We start from the raw sequence: 19,174 nt of genomic DNA, 5'->3' as shown, positions 1-19,174 counted from the left end.
GGCAACCAGCAAAGACCTTAGAAGGAGCCACCAGAGAAGGAGGAGGCGACCAAGGGCTTCCTAGAAGCCAAGAAGGCTGCAATCAACTGTAATAAGCACAATCGTTAGATCAGGAAAGGCAAGGATCTGGGCTTGGTGGCCCACATCTGTAATCCCAGTGGCTTGGGAGGCTGAAGCAGGAGGATCACAAGTTGAAAGTCAACCTCAGCAACTCAGCAAGATCCTGTCTCTAAATAAAATATAAAAAGGGCTAGGGATGTGGCTCCGTGGTTAAGCGCCCCTGGGTTCAATCCCTGATACCAAAAAAAAAGGAAAAAAAAAGGCAAGGAGTTTAGAGGTCGATGATGACCTTGACAGTGGTCTCCATGGATGGGTGGGAGAAAAACCCTGATTCAGATGAGTTTGAGAAAGTGGGGAGAGGAGATAGAACCAGAGCATACGAAGTTCTTTCAGGAGGGTCTTCTATAAAAGGGAGAAAAAGACAGCTGGAGGGCTGGAGGGCCAAGCTGGGGTCCTGCAGGAGCACGTGCATACGCAGCAGAGAAGGAACATGTGGCAGAGGACAGCGTGGTGGCAATCGCTAGGACCGTGTCCTCGAGATGCAGCAGGAAGCAGGCTCCCGCGCAGGGCTGGCCTTGCTCGGGGGCGTGGAGAATCTCTTCCCGGGACCAGGATGGAGTGTGTGGTTCAGGGGGGTCAGAAAGGGTGGGAGCCCACCCGCAGGACGGAGCTCTTTTCTCAAGACGACTTCTGTTTCCTCAGTGAAATTAAATGGGGAAGGAGCTATGGGGTTTGAAGGAAAAGAAGGTGTAAGCAGGGTCCTCTGAGGCACCACAGGGGTGAGTGGCCATGGATTTAAAGTGATGCTATCGACATGGAGGTGTGTTCCACCAATCCCACCCAGCTCTGCGGGTGTAGGCATGGGGTAAACCCAGTTGAGTTTTACTCAGACCAGGGGAGTAGGAAGAAGGGAGAGCAGATCAAGGGGTCGAGCCTGTCATGGAGCGTGCAATTTTAATGACAGGGGGTAAGGTATGGGAGGAGTGGCAGTAAGGGCTGAGAACGGGGGTGAGCTGGACATAGACCGGGTGGGGTGCTTGGAATTGAGATGATGGAAAGGATGCTGGACTGGCAATGACAATCCCAGGGAGTGACTGTGAGAAAGGGTGGCAGAGGTCAGATGGGGGCATATCACTGCCATAGAGGGGCCACAGACCCAAGAGGCTGAGGCATCAGAAGTGTCAACTCTGTGGACCCTCATGTCACCTGAAGACTTTGATGAGTCTCCCTGAGGGCAGACCATGCTTGGTAAGTTCAAGGAAGCCCACGTGGCTGGAGGGTGGAAGGTGGTCCAAGGGGTAGCCAGAACATGGGGAGCCGTGTAGCACACTGATGCTGGGAAGCTGGTGCAGTGTTTGAGAAGAAGAGTGATGTAGTCGGACCCACTCACCCTGGGCAAGTGTCTTGGCCTCCTGGTCGCGTGACAGTCTTACACAAAAGGGAATACTGTAAATACCTCTCCTTAAGGACTGCTTTAAAGATTGGAGAAAGCAAACAGACATCTAGACGGTGCCTCACACCATGGGGATGCTTTTGTTGGGTACCTATCCATACAGAGCCCTGTGAGGAACTCAGGATCTCTGCCCTGGGCTGCAGTTCAGCTCTGTGACTTTCTGAGTGATGGGGGACAACTCCTTACTCCTCTCAGAACCTTAGTGTGTGCAGATAAAACATGGAAATCAGGAAGCTGGGAGGACTGGACCATTTCCAAGGTGCCATCCAGTTTGGGCGTTGACTCTGCGGCCCATCTAGGAGGTGAGATAGGCAGATGGATTGACTATAGCATGAGCACCAAAGAGAGAACACAGGCGAGGATCGCTCCAGCTGGAGCTGAGCTTTCTGGGAGAAATGGAATTTGGGGTGGGCCTGAAGAGATCAGGGGAAAACATGGAGAAGGGAGAACTGATGCTGGGAAGGTAACCTGAGGTCAAGCTCGAGGGCTGTCATCCAGGACTATGGGCTTCATTTGTACCCAAGAAAGGAAGGGCATGAGGAAGACTTCTCTGAGAGTTTTGCTTAGTGGCCCAAACTTAAATGATGGTAGTGGCAGCCTCCTAAGGTATACCACAGATAACCCAAGGTGCAGCCAGCATTTGGGGATGGAATCTCCCAACCAGATACAATGAAGCTAAATGCATTTGAATTTTTTCAAAATAAAATAAATTACAAAAATCATGCAGTCACTGTCAAACAGGTGGGCATCAAAGATAGGGAAGGAGGTATAAAGTTGAATTCCTACGTGTGCATTATATCTACCCATCAGGAAGAACACTTAGGAGCTGCTTTTGTATTACTCATTATGAATATGTGAAGTGTGGGTCTTAATTTTCCCATTTTAGAGATAAGGAGACTGAGGACATGAGTAATGTGCCCAGGCTCACACTGAAAACTAGTAGTACATACTTGAACTTCCTCCATCTAACCTTGAAGTCCATCCCATTTGCTCTTTTCAATACATTGTGTGTGTGTGTGTGTGTGTGTGTGTGTGTGTTTTTCCATTCCAGGCAAGTGCCCCATTAGCACAGAACCGACAGCATACAGCCCTCCGTCACTTGCAGAATCAGCTATTGGATGCTCCCTGACACTCTCATGCCTGCGACACCACCACCACCACCACCCACCCCTACACACACACATAATAGCGTGTTGCTTCCTCACCCAAGTCTCCATCTCCACTGGCAGCGTAGATTAGAGCTAAGGACCTTCTCAACTTGTAAACACTGAAAACTCTCCTGGGACAAGACAATAGGGAACTTAGAAAATCCCCCTACAAATAATGAATGTGACAGCCAGAATTGCTACGGTGGACTTAAACTTCCTGAAAGGTTTGGCTGTCCAGAACTTTCCTCAGTCCTTGGGGCTCCTCTGTGGGAAGCTCTTCCCTAGTGGGACACGTCTTGGGGGTGACTGGCCATGGAGGCCGGCAGCCAGGCTCTGGTCCGCTGTGCACGGGGAGCTGGCTCTGCCCTTGAACCCTCTCCTCCCCATCCAGCCACTGCCCACCCACTGAGAGTGGATGCCAGGGGAGGGCAGAGGACAGGGGGACTCAGCGCTGCTTTGCTAAATGCCAAATGACCATGACAGAAATGGCTCCTGGGAAATGTAGTTTCCCCCATCCTGGAAAAATGGCGCTGTCGTGGGGCATCCCTGAAGCAGGCAGCAGGTCAGGAATGCTCCCTCCCCAAAAGTGCTAGGGAAGCCCCCAGGATGCCCTCCAAGCCTGGAGCCACCACGTGGGCTCTGGAGAGGGCGAGGAGTTACCTTTCTGTTGAGGAACTCCCTGACCAGGGAGGCGGCCACCTCCTCCACGAAAAGGGTATCCATGCTGCCAGCTCTGCCCACCAGGCCACGCTAGGCCGCAGCCCCAGGCCCCTTAGTCCGTTGGGCCCAGTATGGCCGCGTTGCCGTGGTGACGGTGGCATCAGAGCCAGCGAGAACTCCTCCCCTTCCCTGGGAGCCAGCAGACGGGGAGGGCGGAGGAAGAGGAGGAGCGTGCTTCTAACTGCTTCTCCTCTGGAGCAGGAGGCAGCAGGGAGAGAGCCCGGGCTACAGGGGCCAGGCCCTGGGCTGCAGGCTCACACTGACTCTGGGCCACCCTCGTGGGTGGCCTAGCACAAGTCATTGCTCCAATCCGCAAGTCCATCTCCCTAGACATAAAAGGGAAAGCATGTTCTCCTCCTTGTTCCTGGAAGATTAAAGCCACAGTGAAGCGCCTGGTTCACTGACCCGACTGGCTTGGTGGCCTGGACTATAAGGCGAGGAGGCGGGGGTTTTGATTCCTGAGTGCTGCAGTTAAAGGACAAGTCCTCCCTCCCTCTCAGAGCCAGCTTTCCTACAATGAGCACCCCCATGTACTGAGCACCAGAGCTTTGCACACGTTACCACAGCTTCTGGCCTTACAGTTTCCTGGCCAGGAGGCTACTACCAGCCTCGTTCTCTAAAACAGGACACTGAGATTTGGAAAGGCAGGTTTTGCTGGAGGCGGTGCAGTTAGGAATTGGAAAAGCTGGGCTCTCTGGAAGCCCCTGTCTGCCCAAGGCTGTCTTCCCCAAACTCAGGTGCTTGGTACACCTTCACAGCTGCTCCTCAGGTGCTGTGAGCCTTTGCCAGGGCTGGCATGACAGATACCAAGACGGTATGGCTTCAATAACAAGTTCATTGCTGCACAGTCCTACAGCCTAAAACCCAAGATCGAGTTGTCGTCAGGGTTGTTTCTTGAGGCCTGTCCCTGGGCTCCCTCCTCCCTGTCTTTACTTCTTCCCTCTGTGCATACCTATGTCCTCATCACCTCTTCTTATAATGATATCAGTCACATAGCACTAGCCCCCACTACGATGACCTGGTTTTAACTTCATTGTTTAAAGACCCTGTCACCAAATCCAGTCACCTTCCAAGAGACCAGGCCTCAAGACTTTAGCATCTGAATTTTGGGGACACATCTCAACTCCCAGCATGTACATTGTTACTTATGTATGACTTTCTTTCAACCGACCTTATGTGTTCTAAAATTTCTCTTAAAAGGAACATGTTTCCAAGTAGTAACACCAACAAAACCTTGGGTTTGATTGCCTATTAAATCACATAAAGCAAACAACAGATGCCTGTCCAGGGGACCTCATGTCCCAGGTAAAAAGATACCTCCCCGATGTGCGATAATGAAAGAAGGGCACAGAATATAGATCCAGCTCAGATAAGAGATTACATAGGGCAGAGAGTTGATGCTGTGTGATAAATCAGAGCAAAGGAAGAGGTCCCTCTGTGGAGAGCAAGGTGAAATTGGGGCAAAGAGAAAAGTTCACTCATTTATATTTTCATTAAAAAATATGTATTGAACCCCACCCTGTGCCAGGCGTATGGGTAACATGGATCTAGCTGAAGTTTTTCTGGTTTTTGTTTGGCTTTTGTAGTGCTAGGGGTGGAACACCAGGGCCTTACATGTGCCAGGCAAACATTCTACCACTGAGCCACATCCCCAGACCAACGGTGCATCTAACACTGTAAAACATGTGCCTTCTTGGAGACAGAGGAGTCAGGACAGACAGATAGAGAAAGAGAGAGAGAGAGAGAGAGAAAGAGAGAGAGAGAGAAAGAAAGAGAGAGAGAGAGAGAGAGGCGGGAGAAAGAAAGGTATAATGAGCATAGCAAATGTTTTGTAAAAGTCATAGCTTTAAAGAGAAAAAAAGTACAGAAATAGAAGTAGGGCTTTTTCAAAGTTCATCAGGTAAAGACTGCTTATGTAGTAATATTTCAGTGAATATCTGAAAGAAGAGAGGGTGTGAGCCATGGAGAGACTTGCAGGAAGAGCACTCCGGGCAGAGAAACAGCCAGTGCAAAGGACCTGAGACTGAAGCCAGCCCAGCGCTTGTGTAATAGAAAGACCAGAGGGGAGCAGAGAGTGTGAGAAAACAAGAGCCCATCCCCGTAGGCCCGTGGCCAAGAGAAGTACTTCACCTTCCACTGTAACTGGGAATACTTTGGAGAGTTTTGGGCAGAGGAGAGACAAGATCTTGTCTCTTGTCCTCTGCCTCTTTTGTTGAGAGGAGACCATAGCAGGGCAAGCAGGGAAGCAGGGAAACTGGTACGGCAGCTATCAGTGATCCAAGTTCAATGTAGGCTAGACACAGTGTGTGTGTGTGTGTGTGTGTGTGTGTGTGTGTGTGTGTGTGTGAGATGCTTTCCTGGCTCTGAAAGTTTCCACCACATTGAAATGGAACAATTAAGCAAGAGAAGTGCAGGAATGTATTCTTTTTCCAGACACACAGCTGGCTCCTTGGGTTGCAATAACTTCAAGGTGTCGAGGAAAAAGACCAATCTTGTCAGTGTGGGAAGGCCAGAAGTTATCCTTCCAGAACTCTGGGGAGAAACTCAATTATATCATAGGTCCCATTCTTGTCCACAGATTTTCTGCAAGTCATCCTGACTTCACTCCTTCAAGTTTCTGTGAACTGGAACATTCCCACTGAGCATTGACAGGAAACTTGCTCTCTTGCCTGAATGTGAATGGTGGTCAAGACCCTAACAAATGACTCTTTTTAAAAAAATATGCTGGAGATACAAGTAACAAGGCCATCAAAATAAGTACTCAGTTATTATAAATATCTCTGTGTTAGCATTACATCACTGTGATGAAATACCTGAAATAAACAACTTACAGAGAGGAAAGGTTTATTTTGGCTCACAGCTTTAGAGATTTCAGTCCATGGTCACTAGGCCCTATTGCTTTGGGCCTGTAGCAGCACAGAACATCAAGACAGGAGCACATGACAGTGAAGGTCTATCAACTCATGGCAGCTGGGAAGCCAAGAGTAAAAAGATGGATCAGTGCAAGTGCAGTTAAAGTGCACACCCTCAGTGACCCAGCTGCCTTCCACCAAACCCCACCTCCTAAAGGTTCCACCACTTCCCAACAGCACCACAAGCTAGCAACCAAGCCCTCAACACAATCCATAGCAATCTATAATCATTTAAAATGAAAAACAAATGCTTTACCAAATTCTATAAAACAGGGATAAACCCACAGAGCATGCTAAATAAACAAGAACTGTAGAGCACACTTGCCTAGTACCCAGATTGCCCCACATTGACTCAAAACCAAATTTAGCCAAGATGGACATTCACTTTATTAGTGATTGGCAGTCCTTTGGAAATACCTCAGAAACTCAGGGAACCACATGCTGAATCTTAGCAATGGGATTGTGAGTGAAAAGTGAACTGCCAAAAGATTATTGTTATTAGTCAGCTTTCCATAGTTATGACAAAATACCTGAGAAAATCAACTTAAAAGGAGGAAATGTTTGTTTGGGCTCATATTTTCAGAGGTTTCAGTTCAAGTCACTTTGCTCCATTGTTTGAGGACTATAGCAAGGCAGAACATCATGGAGGGGAGCACAGGGTAGAGCAGAGCTTCTCGTCTCACTTCATGGCAGTCAGGAAACAGAGACAGAGAGAGAGAGAGAGAGAGAGAGAGAGAGAGAGAGAGAGAGAGGGGAGGGGCCAGGGTCTCAATATCCCTTTCAAGGATATGCCCCCAATGACCTAATTTTCTCCTATTAGGCCCCACCTCCTAAAGGTTGCACCACCTCCCAATAGAGCCACAGGCAGGTGACAAACCTTCAACCCATGGTCTTTGGGGTACATTCAAGATCTAAGACATGACAAAACACACACACACACAGAGACAGGCAGCATGACATCTTTGTGTAGACTGAAAAACTTCAACCATTGAAACTATTACTTGTAGAAAAATATAGTTTTGGTAAAGTTTTATAAATATAAAAACAAAGGAATGAAGGTGGCGTGATTCAGGACAGCAGTGGGCAGGGAAAACCACACAGGGGGATACAGGTCATTGTCGGTGTCCCAGGTATCACAAGGGATTTGTTTTGTAAGCATTTGTTCTATCATTTCTGTTGATTCTTTGGTTAATAAAAGGTGGTGTTGCAGGGACCAATGAGGACAGGATGCCATGATCCAAGGTGTATTATGTATTAATCCTGTGTCCCCTAAGGTACAGAGGGTAAGGAGGGAAGAAAGTGGAGGAAAATTCAGTGGACCTCATATTGGAAGGACAATTTAGATGTTCTCAACATCAGACAGCTTTCAGAGGAGAAAGCAGTGTGTGTGTGTGTGTGTGTGCAAAATCATACACAGCCAAACACAGCCTGTGGCTTGGTTCATCTATTAGTCAATGAGTTCCTGTGTTTGTGTGAGTCTAACCACAGGGACTTAAGAACCCCTGAATTCTGCCTAGTTCCCTGTCGGTTTTGAAAACAGATGTTTTGTGGGACTTGGAAGAGGGAGGTGAGGCCCACCACGTGGGGGTGAGGCAGAATTTTTACAACTGTATGAGAATGGAGGGGTGCCTCCTGCAGGGTGTTCTAGAGAAGGGACTGGCTGAAGGGATCCCCCTCTGACACAGGGTTCCTTGAGGAAAGGGCAGAGCTGGGTATTTTTCAGGGTCAGGAGCTTTCCAGAGAACAGAAGCATATATGCTTGTCTCTAAACCATACCCTGTCCAGGGTCAAGGGGATGGGAACACAGATCTAACCAGGTGCAACACGTCTGAACCAACTGGGTTGGAAAGACATTTTTAAAGTCCTTTTAATGACTTCATCCTCAGAGTTTCCCAATTACCTGGCCACCAGCCTGCAGAGATCAGAACAAAGGGTTCAGTCAAGGACACTATCTTTGTGTGTTAATCAACTTTTTGTCACTATGACAAAATACCTGAGAAAAATAAACTTAGAAGAGGAAAGGTTTACTTTGGCTCATGACTTCAGAGGTTTCAGTCCATGGTCACTTGGCTCCCTCGATTCTTGGCCTGTGGTGAGGCAGAACGTCATGATGGGTGCTATGATTTAGTTATGAGGTGGCTCCAAAAGCTCATGTGAGAGACAATTCAAGAAAGTTCAGAGTGAAATGATTGGGTTATGAGAGCCTTAACCACATCAGTGCCTTAATCCCTTGATAGGAATTACTGGGTGGTGACTATAGAATGGTAGGATGTGGCTGCAGGAGGTAAGTCAATGGGGCTGTGCCTTTGGGGTTTATATTTTGTCCGTGGTGAAGGAAGCTGTCTCTCTTGCTTCCTGATTGTCACTCCCTGAGCTGCTTTCCTCCTCCACACCCTTCCCCTGTGATGTTCTGCCTCACCTCAGACTTCTGAATCCATGAGCCTCAAATACACTTTTCTTCTCTAAAATTGCTCCTGTCGGGTCTTTTGGTCACAGCAGAAAAGAAAAAGAAACTGACTAAAACTGTGGGAAAGATATGGTAGAAGGGAGCTGCTCACCTTATGGTGGTCAGGAGGAGAGGGGACGTGGACAAACTACTCCCTTCAAGGACTCGCCCCCAGTGATTGACATCCTCCAACCAGGCCCCGCCCCCTAAGGTTTGCACTACTTCCCAAGAGTGTCTCAAGAGGGGAACCAAGCCCTCAGCACACAAGCCTTTGGAGTCATTCCAGATTCAAACCCTAACAATGGAGCAACATGAAGGAAGCTCATCCACACTTTCCCCACGTGGTCCTAGCACATCAACCACCTTCCAGTCTCTGCCCCTGAACAGAGTCCACATGGCCACCAACAGGAGACTGGAGATGGAGGGAGTCCCGGGTCCCCCAGGATCCAGCAAGATGAGATGTGACAGTCTTTCACCCAGTAGAACACTCCCTTACTGTCAAGAGGAGGGCCCAGCATCTACCCAGGTCCATGCACAGGGACCATCCAGGCAGAGGTAAAGGGGACAGGGGCATCCTATGGTTTTTGAGAATGAGTGTACTCTGACCAGGAAGGATGTGTCATTCTCTTCCTCAGTGACAGTAAACTTCATGTGTCAGCTTGCTGAAGCCATGACAGTCAGCTGTTCGGTCAAACGCTAGTCTAGATGTCACTATAAAGATATTTTTTGGATGAGACAAACATTTAAATCAGTATACTCTGAGTGGAGTAGATTACCCTCTATCATGTAGCTTAGGTCCTACTGGTCAAATTTGTGCATCAAAGTAAGTAATGGTAGTAATAGATCTCATAAACCACTGAATAAAATAGGAATCCTGAGTCCACGTTTAAATAAATACAGGACTGTGGAAAGCTCCTCTCTACATTTGAATGTCAACTGATAAATGTGGAAAGAATCACAGAATTAGTAATCACCCTTTGGCAATCAGAATAATATTAATAATAATCATTCATCCAAGTAGAATTGTCAGTGAATGCTAAAACTAGTACATTTGTGATATTTATAGAATCAAAGCATCTCTCTGTAAGATACTGCTGAATTACAAAGAGGTAAATATTTACTTCACAGGGGAAGTTTGGCCAGACATTAACAGAGTGATCAAAGCAATTGTCACCTGCAAGGGGACAGTCAACTTCATGTACCTAGTGCGCTGAAAGAGACACAGCACCACTTCTGGGGTATTCTTGCCAAAACAACAATAATAGGGTCAACAGCAACATCAGTGACGTTCACAGGGTGGAGGTTTATTTGTTTCTGGTGGCGCTTCACATGATTAGGGACCCAGTTTCTTTCTTTTTCATTTCCCCACCACAGGTGACCTTGACCTCCTAAGCCAAGATAGCCACACCCACGTTCCAGGTGGCAGGATGGAGTAGAGGGTGAAGAACAAACAGGAGTCCATGTGCACCACATCTTAAGGAAAGTTTCTGGAAGATGACGAGAGGGTGCCTGCTTCCTTCCCTTTGGTCAGAGCTCACTCACTGGACTGGCCTGGCTGCAAAGGGGACTGGGAAATGTAGTCTTCATTTAGGGCAGCCATGTTCCCTGGTAAGCAATCCTAGTACCATGAAAGAGTTGTGGCTCTAATGGGCAGGGGAGGCAACTGACCCTCCCTGGCATGCTGCTGTTCTTTTGTTCCAAATCCATGTGTTTGTAACGTCCACTTCTTCCCGTGAGATCTCCACTCACATTGTCTCATGCAACACCCCACACACAGCATACCCACATGTGCAGGAGCTCGGAGCACACCTCTTGCAGCCTTTGACCCCCTAATAGGCCTGGGCCTGGCTCCTTCCTGTGCCTACCCATGACTTTACGTCTTAAGGTCACTTCCTTTAGAAATTGCAGTTTCATTCGTAAATGTCTCTGGGGCCTCTCTGCTGCCTAAGCTGATGTGACTGGGATGGCCAACTTTTGCTCCTTTCCTTTCTAGATAAGCAAATTGAAATGCCTCTGCTAAACAACCATGTCTCCTGACCTTACCCTTTATCAGAGCTGTGGGAAAAAGAATAAATTTGGAATTTTGGGGATTAGCAGGGAGCCACAAGATGGGCCATGCTTCTGCACAAGGACCCTAAGAAATGCTGATTGCTAAGAAAGTACCAGGGGAAGAGACTGGGCTCACAGCCATGTCACAGATTTCCTTCTCGTCTTCCCTCTTCACTGTGGAAGGACAGAATGGCAACTTTAGCAGTTTAAGAGCTGCCAGGCTGTGGTTTTGCTCACTGGCACACAGCAGCTCTGCATGCTGACATTTTAACCATAGAAGCTTACAGTGGCTAACAGGTAGCTGTAACAGATCACCGCAGTAGCAGAAGCAGGAAACAATATCTCAGGGTCAGAATAGTCCCCCTTTAGGCTTAGTGGAGTAAAAGTCCCTAAGCTGTGGGAGCTAAGAATCCCCAGGCTCTTGACAAGCTTGCACGCATATAAGGAATGTAAGAAGCACCCTCCAAGAGAATTGCACCAACACTTTTGCCTTGATGTACCCAAAACTTGCTTATGCATAAAATTAAAAACCCTGCTGTGCTTTGGGCTCAGACTTTGGGAATTATGCCTCTGTGATTCTGTAACCAACAGCCCATATCATCTGTCTTCTTATTCATGTCACCCCGGGATCTCAGGGACTGTGACTGGCACTTAGTCAGTGGGATGAGTGGGCTATGAATATCAGCACATGGCCTATCTGACCCCTGCCTCCAGAGTGGGCACTGAACAAGGTCAGCCCTGGTGACATGAGCACCAACAAGCGGGTAGAGGAGGGCAGAATATGCTGGACTCAGAGATCAGAGTGGAGAGGGCAGGGAAGACATGGCAGGAAAGGGCCCAAGTCAGAAGTGCACCCAAGGAGAGGAGGCAAAGGATGAGCCAAGCAAGAGGTCCTCCATGAGTCAGAGGTTCCCAGCACAGGAAGGTTCAGGAGAGTCAGGGAGCCCCTTCCTCCTCGGAGGCTTGGGGAGAGGTATGTGCAACCCCCAGGCTGGACTCAGCCTCTCCCAGTCTCCTGGTCTTCCCAAACTGCCATTGAAGAAGCCGCTGTCACATGGAGATAGAGCTTACTGGAATTGGTGGTAGGGAGGTTGAGTCCACAACTTCTAAGAACAAGTCTTTGCCCAGCTCCAGCCGATCCCACCAAGGAACTCATGGAAGGAGCCTAAAGCATTCAGGTGACTGCAGAATGGCTCTTGGTGTGCTGTGGAGTTCTGCAGGGCCAGTTAGATGGTGCCACCACCGGGGTATGAGCTCTGTGTGCAGAGGAAGTCACCACCTCCACCCCAGGGAGCTCAGGTGGGGGCAGGCGAGGCATCCACCAGAGGCCCAGGATGTCGACCTAGTAGAGTCGTGGTTTCTTGCTCCTGTCCAGCAGAGGACTCTCCTCCAGAGGCCACAGGGAGTGGAATGGAGGAGGCCAGGGGCTTCAGACAACCAGGTTTGGAGAGAAGAAACAAAGCCAGCCATGCTCAACCCAACCCAAAAAGAATGTGGCTGAGGCTGGCTGCTGGCTAACCCAGAGGCTGCCGACCTGCTTCTCCCAGTCCATTTCCCCTATGGAGACTAGGAAAGTGACATGCTTCCTTTCTCAGATTCCTTGCAGTTGGTGGAGAGCCATATTACACAACCAAAGTCTGTCAGTCGTCTTCTGGAGTAGCTTTTGCTTTCCTCCTAAGAGGACAGAGATTAAGATGAAGTCCCTTTTGTCTCCATTTTCTTGCCTTAAATAAAAGCATGGTGTCTGGAGCTATGGCAGCCATTTTCCAGTCATAAAAGACTAAGTTAATTGCAGAGAGGTTAGCTCTGTGATCATTGAGTCACTAAACCAATACCTGGCACCGTTACGAAACCTCAGTGGAAAAAATTGAAGAAGCCACTACAGTTGGGTTTTGCACTGTTTGCATTCCTGATACAGCAGGAAACCTGCCCATACCCTATGTAGGAGCAACTTAGTGAATTGCTACACAAAAGGAGTCATGACCCATGAAAGTCTAGCAACCCTAACTCCAAACAGAAGCCACAATGAAGTTTTCTCCTCTAAAGACTCCTTGCCCCACAGTTTCAACATATCACAGGTTCTGTGCTGATTAAAGTGAAACAAAATGTTTTATTAAAGCATGTAGAGAGCACATAGTATTATCTGCTGTGGATACATGGTAGGTGCATAGCAGAGCCACTCAATCCAGACTGGCCCAGTGCAATATGATAGCAGCTTCCGAAAGCCTCTGAAGCTTACTTCCCCTCCACCTTGCCAACAGCAGCTAGTCCACTCTGCACACTGAGCTGCCCTGGGAGCGAGGCATGTGTTTGGATTCTCTGTGTCTTTTGGCCATGCTCAGGCCAGATGGCTCTCCATGAGGAGTCCTGACAGGGAAGGAGGGCACAGGTGGTGCTTCCTTTCCCTAGCAATGCCCCTCCTGGGTAACTGTCTGTTGGCCACCTTGCAGAAACCAGCTCCTTTGGTTGCGTTAGCAGAAACTTCATAGGCACTCACAACCTCCTATCAAGGCCTCGTTTTTGCGATTCCTGGACACTGTCTGCCAGCGCCCCACCTCCTCTGCCTGTTGATGGTTTCACCACAAGCATGTCTAAAACTAACAGACAAGTCAAGAGAGGGCAACCCACAGCTGGAGAAGAGCTGGGGTCTGTGTGCTGCTTGGAGGGAGTGTAAGCTGTGAAGTGGAGGGATGCTAGGGGGGATGGGGAGACAGGTGCTAAAATAAGCCTGTGCTAGGAGAGACAGGGCGAGAGGGCTCCCGTGCTTCCAAGTCAACAGACATCTGGTGCACTGAACCACGGACCCATGTTCTTGTTCCATCTCTATTACCAGCTGGCTGTGTCTCTGGGCAACCACTGACCTTAGTTAGCTTCCTGGACTGTGAAAAGCAGGGGTTGGATAAGAATGTCCCATGCAATTTGGGGGAAATACTTATTCTAAAAAAAAAAAAAAAAGTATTATTTTTGTTGATCTAAAATTCAATTTTTGAAAGACTGTTTCAGCTCTGACTCTTTGGGAAAATAATGTCAATTGGTGCAAAACCTTTTACTTCTCAGAGCACTTTCATATCAATGATTTCCTGCTCCCGGAACTTTCTTGAAGATCATTAGATGAGGTCCCATTTCCCCCGCTCCACAGAGCAGTGGAGCAGGGCTGAGGCCAGAATCCAGATCTTATGGGGTACAGTAGTACCCAGTTCTGTAGCGTATTCCCCACGAAAAGGTGCAGGGGGTGGCAGGAGGGGGAACCAGCAGGTAGGTGCTCAAGGGTGGGACCAAGTAACCTTAAGGAGAGGACATCTTTCTCCAACTAGTCCTCTGAGAAGCAGCCTCTTGTTCTGAGTCCTTCCAGAGGGACATGTAGCATCTTTTGGCCATTTATAAACCCCAAAGACACCTACCTGTCTGCCATTTACTCACCTCTGTGAGACTTCTTTCTAACTCACAAAGGCACCTTTGTGCTGGGAGCAGCCTGGTTCCTGGGCAGCCCCTTTTCTCACTCTGAAGCCAGAAAAATAGGTCTGCATCAGGGTTGCCAGATGACATTCAAGACACTTAATTAAACTCGAACTCCAGATAAACAACCAAAATATATTTAGGATAAGTATGTGCCATGCAATTTGGGGGACATACTTATTCTTAGAAAAACAGTATTATTTTTATTCATCTTCAATTAGCTGAGCATCCTGTATTTTTATTTACTGAATATGCAAAGGGGAGGAGTGGTATATTCAGGTTTCCTCCTAGCAGCTCATGAGAGCCAATTGCAAAATTTTTAGGAGTTATATGATTGAGTTGTTAAACCACTGGTAGCTTGAAATCAACCATGATTGGATTATTCACGTGATAGAAATTGCCAGTCACCACTAATCAGTGCTTTTCTCTCTTTAGAGCTGTTTTTGAAGCATTTACAACACACCACTATCTACTGGCTTCCTTGTCTTTGACATCCTGGGTGAAGACAGAAACCATGTCCTCAGGACTCTACACCCATAGGAGTCAGATAACTTAGTGTATTAGAAAATGGAATTCCCCACTCCTAGGATCCTAGAACATAGGATTTTGGAAACTTAGATCTCTAAAGCAAGGATGTTAGGATCTCAGATTTTCAGAAAAGGATGTGAGTGTGGAAAGCAGGGGCTTCAGATGCTACCCGTCCCTCTCTAGCACATGGACAGGTGCTGGCCCTCCTGGCTCAGGGCCCAGACCTCTTGCGGGCCACGATGAAGCACATCCCGTCGTTGGGAGCGGTGGTGGCGGAGTAGTTCTGGGGGTTGTGCAGGAGCCGCTCGATGTCGAAGCCGGCGTCCAGCACCGCCTGCTCCACCTCCTCCTTCTTCAGGGACACGCAGGAGAACTTGAGCTTCCCCACCATGTAGGACGAGATGTTGAGCGTGACTGTGGTCACCAGGTGGCCGCCGGGCTTGAGCAGCGAGGCGAGGTTGCGGAGCGCGGCGCGGTAGGCGTCCAGGCTGCAGCAGGCGCACTCCATGGCCAGCAGGGTGAGCACGCAGTCGGCGGGGGGCAGCACCGCGGGGGCCAGCGGGTTGCCCAGGTTGGCATCGCACTTGAGCACGCGCTTCACGGTGGCCCGCAGCTTCTCGGCCTTCTCCTGCCAGCGGCCACTGTGGAGAGAGGGCGGGGCTCAGGGAAGGCACGTCCAGGCTGTGTTGGGAACTCTGCCCCCCACCACCCACGAGCAGCAGACGGGTTAGTCCCCAAGTCCCTGTGTGACCAGGCAGTGACTCGTCCCCAATCTCGGCCTTGGTTCCCCAGCAGAAGCACGGTGAGAGAGAGAGTGGGCGAAAACAGTGATAAGCACCTCCCACTCTCCCATTCCAGTGAGCCCCCTTCACGTGATCCCCAGGAAGGGAAGAGCCCCAAGTGTGGACTGGTCGGATCAGTGGTCAGATGGAGGGATGGATTAATGAATGAGCTGCAGATGGGTATGTGGATGTCGTTATTTTAAAAATACAATGTCCAGGGATGAAAAGCAGATCCAGGAAGATAACAGGGAGCAAATTACTGTTAGAAAGTTCAAAAGTATGTGAAACTAACCACAGATTGTTTAGACATACTTAAATATGTGATAAAATTCTTTTGAAAAGCAAGGCAATGAGAAATATGTAACCCATATTAGTGATTATCTCAGGTGGAGAGGCAGGGAGCTAGGAGGGGGAGAAGCCCAGGAGAGCCTACACTGTGCCTGAGTTCAGGGTGGTAGTGAGCACAGGTCTGTCATGGCGGATGGAGTCAATAGAGGTGGGGGGAGAGGGAGGGGTGCAGGGAGGAAAGGAGAGGAAAGAGAGGGAGGGAGGGAGGAAGGGCCCTGTCACCTGTCTTCAGGGGTTATACTTGACTAGGTCACATTTCAATACAGTCCTATGATCCTAAAACTCAGAGGTCCCTCTACTCTCTCCCCACCCCAAGACATCTGGTCCCACCTTGAGGATCCTACTGTCCTCAAAATGTCAGGGAATACCGAGAGGCCAGAGAACCCTCTGAGAAAGTTGGGTGAGGCCCAGCAGGGGACCATGCCAAGCTATGCCCCCACCTGTTCCCTTCCAGCTCGCAGGCAAATTTTAGAGCAGGGGTCCAGTCGTAAGCCCCTGGCTCCTTCCTCAGCCACTTCTCCAGCTCCTCCCGGTTGCGGTCAGTGAAGTCGGAAAGTGTGATATCCGTGAAGGCCTCGCAGGCAGCCAGCACTTGGTAGATGGTGGGGCCTGAGCCAATGTCGATCAGCGTGTCCCCCCGGAGACCCCCTGTGAGAGGGAGAGGGACCACTGAGGCTGGTACAGGGCAGGTAAAAGAAATGAGACCCAGAAGAGAGCGAAGAGCACAAGGCACAGAGGACACACACCCTGGCCTTCCCCAAGAGGAAGCCCCACCAAGCAGGAGGGTTTTCCTGACTTGGTGGCTTCTAGCAGGCTAAGACCCATGCTACGCACTTTACATAAGTTAATTTCCATTTACAACCCAGAGCCACCTGTGTGGCAACTACTCCTGTTATGCCCATTTTACAGATTAGAAACCTGACTCTGAGAAAGGTCAAACAATTTGCCCAGTGTCTTCCTGGGGACTGGAATCCCAGGCCCTGCTCTGGAGAAGATTCGGATTCTGGAGTGTCCCCAGGCAGAGGCCCTTTAATTCTCAGGCTTCCTGGACACCAGCCCCACCTAAGTGGGTTCCTTGATGGGGAAGTGGGGCCAGGGAAGTGAAGGGCTGAGGAAGAGATGACCTGGGAAGACCCCCGGTGAGTCCAGGCCCACCCGGAAGCTGGAAGGAAGCATGAGTCCCAGCATTCCCTCCGGGGCCAGGCTGGAGCCTCTCTGTTCTCTGATTTCTGCTTTCCCCACCTGCCCACTTGACAGGCCCTATAGCCTGTCAGCCCTCTCTTGCCCCTGGGCCACCAGGCAGCTCTCTCTCCCTCACCAAGTACCCAGCGTGAGGACCCGGCTGCACAAACCAGGAGGACATGCCCAAGCGCTGTGTGGGCAAGTGGTTATCATGGGTCCACATTATGGACAGTTCAGACAAGGGTGCTGGGCAGAGGGCCCTGCCAGCAGCTGAGTGACAGGGCTGAGACCCCACCCAGCCCTCCCCCATAGGGCTCTCCTCAGCCACAACCAGGCTCAGTGTTCCAGGTGGGGCCATCCCGACCTCCCCACAGTCCATTTGCCCTTGACTTCCTGGGGCCTCAGAGCAGGGCTGGACTTGGTGATAATCCAGAGAGCCTTGGCCACCCACCCTCTCCTTGAGGCCTTCCAGGAGAGTAGTTTGGGAGCTGCAGGGTCCTGAGCCCTGGGCCTCACAGCTCCCCAGCTAAGTGGGAGACAGACCCGACCTCTAGGAATACAGCTGCCCAGAGAGGCCCAGGGTCCCACGCCACCCCACATCTGCAGCCCTTAAAGGAACCTGGACTCCCCCAGGACACTCTTTCTGTCTCCCATCTGAGGTCCCTGGAGAGAGGCTGAGGGGCAAGGGCCACCTCTCTTCACCTGGGCCAAAGGTCTTGTGGAGACACTCCAGGTTAAACTTGATCATCTCCGCCTCAGGCAAGGGGCCATCCTCGAAGCTGTAGTAGGTGGCCAGGTAGTCCCTGGGCAGGAAGTGCTTCTGGTACACATCGCCGCCCGTGAAGTTGCCCTCCATGGTGGCCCTGAGCTCCAATCCTTCTGCCTGCCTGCCTGTGTCTTATAAGGTCTCATCGTTCCAGACTCCACCCCCAGAATTCCTGAATCTCCCTTGCTCCTCCCATGCTGGCCTGTCCTTGAGTTTCCTCTTCCGGAAGGATGCAGAGGGGATGGGAACCCTTACGCCTCCGCCACACTGGCATGTCCTACCTGATCCTCTTCTAAATCCAGAGCCATGATGGCTGCACCTGCCTCCTCTAGAAAGCGATGTGTGTCCATCAGGGGCCCTTGGTGGCGGCCAGTCCTGGGTGCAGCTCTTGCCTGCATGCCACTGGGGCAGGAGTCAGACTCCCGTTTTCCCATCTGTGTGCCCACTTTACTGGCTGGGAGAATCAAAGGCATGCCCCTGGGTCACAGGTATCCTGGACCTGAGCACACAGGAAAGTCGCCATCTGAACTCTGGTGGTCAGTAGGGCCAGTGGCTCTCACTAGGTCAGGCAGTGGGCATTACTGCAGGCACCCCCGTCCTGCTGGAAATCAGAGTTCAGACCCAGGGGAGGGCAGAGCAGGATGCACTCCCTCCCTGGGGGAGGGCACAGGGAGATGAGAAGTTGCCCTCAGTCTCCATGGCTGCAGGCAATGCATCCAACCAGAGGGCACAGACTGTGGAGTCTTGGCTTCATGGACTCTCCATGTGACCTGGGTACATGAACCCCTACGCCTCAGTGTTCTTCCCTTTCAAATGGGGATGGGTTGTAAAATCTCCCACAGACAGAGAAACACTCCACCTCCTTTTTTTGGAACAGGAAACAGCTCTGACTTGGCCACAAACCAGACTGAAATTAATCTGCCACCCTGGAGGTTCGGGCCTGCTGCCCTGGAAATGGGAGGGATAAGAATGTGTTGTTCTGACGTTAAGTAAACAAACAATTCTGACTCCCAGAGACCCCGACAGCCTGCAGCCTCCACAGAGGCAGGATCAACCAGCGGTCACTCACCCTGGCTTCCAGGGGAGGCCTGGACCATGGCTGAGCAGGCAGGAAACTGCTGTGTTCACATTACATAACCCAAGGAGAGTTTAATAAAGGGACAGTAATAACAAAGATGCTGCAGCATTGAGGGAAGCCACACTTGCCTATGATAGTCAGGGTTCCCTGGAGAAACAAAACCAGTAGGCTGTGCCCGTAGAGAGAAAGAATTTGTCTTAGGGAATTGGCTCTCAGGATTATGGAGGACAGCAAGTTCAAATCTGC

At 50.1% G+C, this 19,174-nt stretch overlaps 2 protein-coding genes across 3 annotated transcripts in view; both read right to left on the bottom strand.

Annotated features, from left to right (window-relative positions):
• The window catches only part of Mindy4 (MINDY lysine 48 deubiquitinase 4), a 116,580-nt gene extending 112,936 nt beyond the window's left edge, over positions 1–3,644 (bottom strand). The window contains exon 1 of one of the 2 annotated variants that reach the window (XM_047562067.1): positions 3,322–3,644. In XM_047562067.1, the coding sequence (XP_047418023.1) occupies positions 3,322–3,384 (63 nt within the window). In that variant the 5' untranslated portion in view covers positions 3,385–3,644. The remainder of the gene's footprint in view (positions 1–3,321) is intronic. The other variant, XM_047562066.1, reaches the window with a different exon arrangement.
• Positions 3,645–12,878: 9,234 nt separating this feature from the next.
• Positions 12,879–17,953, bottom strand: Inmt (indolethylamine N-methyltransferase). The gene is made up of 3 exons (XM_047562441.1): positions 17,787–17,953; positions 16,343–16,550; positions 12,879–15,413 (listed from the first exon to the last, which is right to left on the bottom strand). Exons 1-3 carry the CDS (start codon positions 17,938–17,940, stop codon positions 14,984–14,986), a joined length of 792 nt encoding a protein of 263 aa, XP_047418397.1. The 5' UTR covers positions 17,941–17,953; the 3' UTR covers positions 12,879–14,983.
• Positions 17,954–19,174: the final 1,221 nt, after the last annotated feature.

This window comes from Sciurus carolinensis, chromosome 8, assembly GCF_902686445.1.
Source record: "Sciurus carolinensis chromosome 8, mSciCar1.2, whole genome shotgun sequence".
In the NCBI taxonomy this organism is placed as follows: domain Eukaryota; kingdom Metazoa; phylum Chordata; class Mammalia; order Rodentia; family Sciuridae; genus Sciurus; species Sciurus carolinensis.
This window is presented reverse-complemented; position numbering and strand designations above follow the sequence as displayed.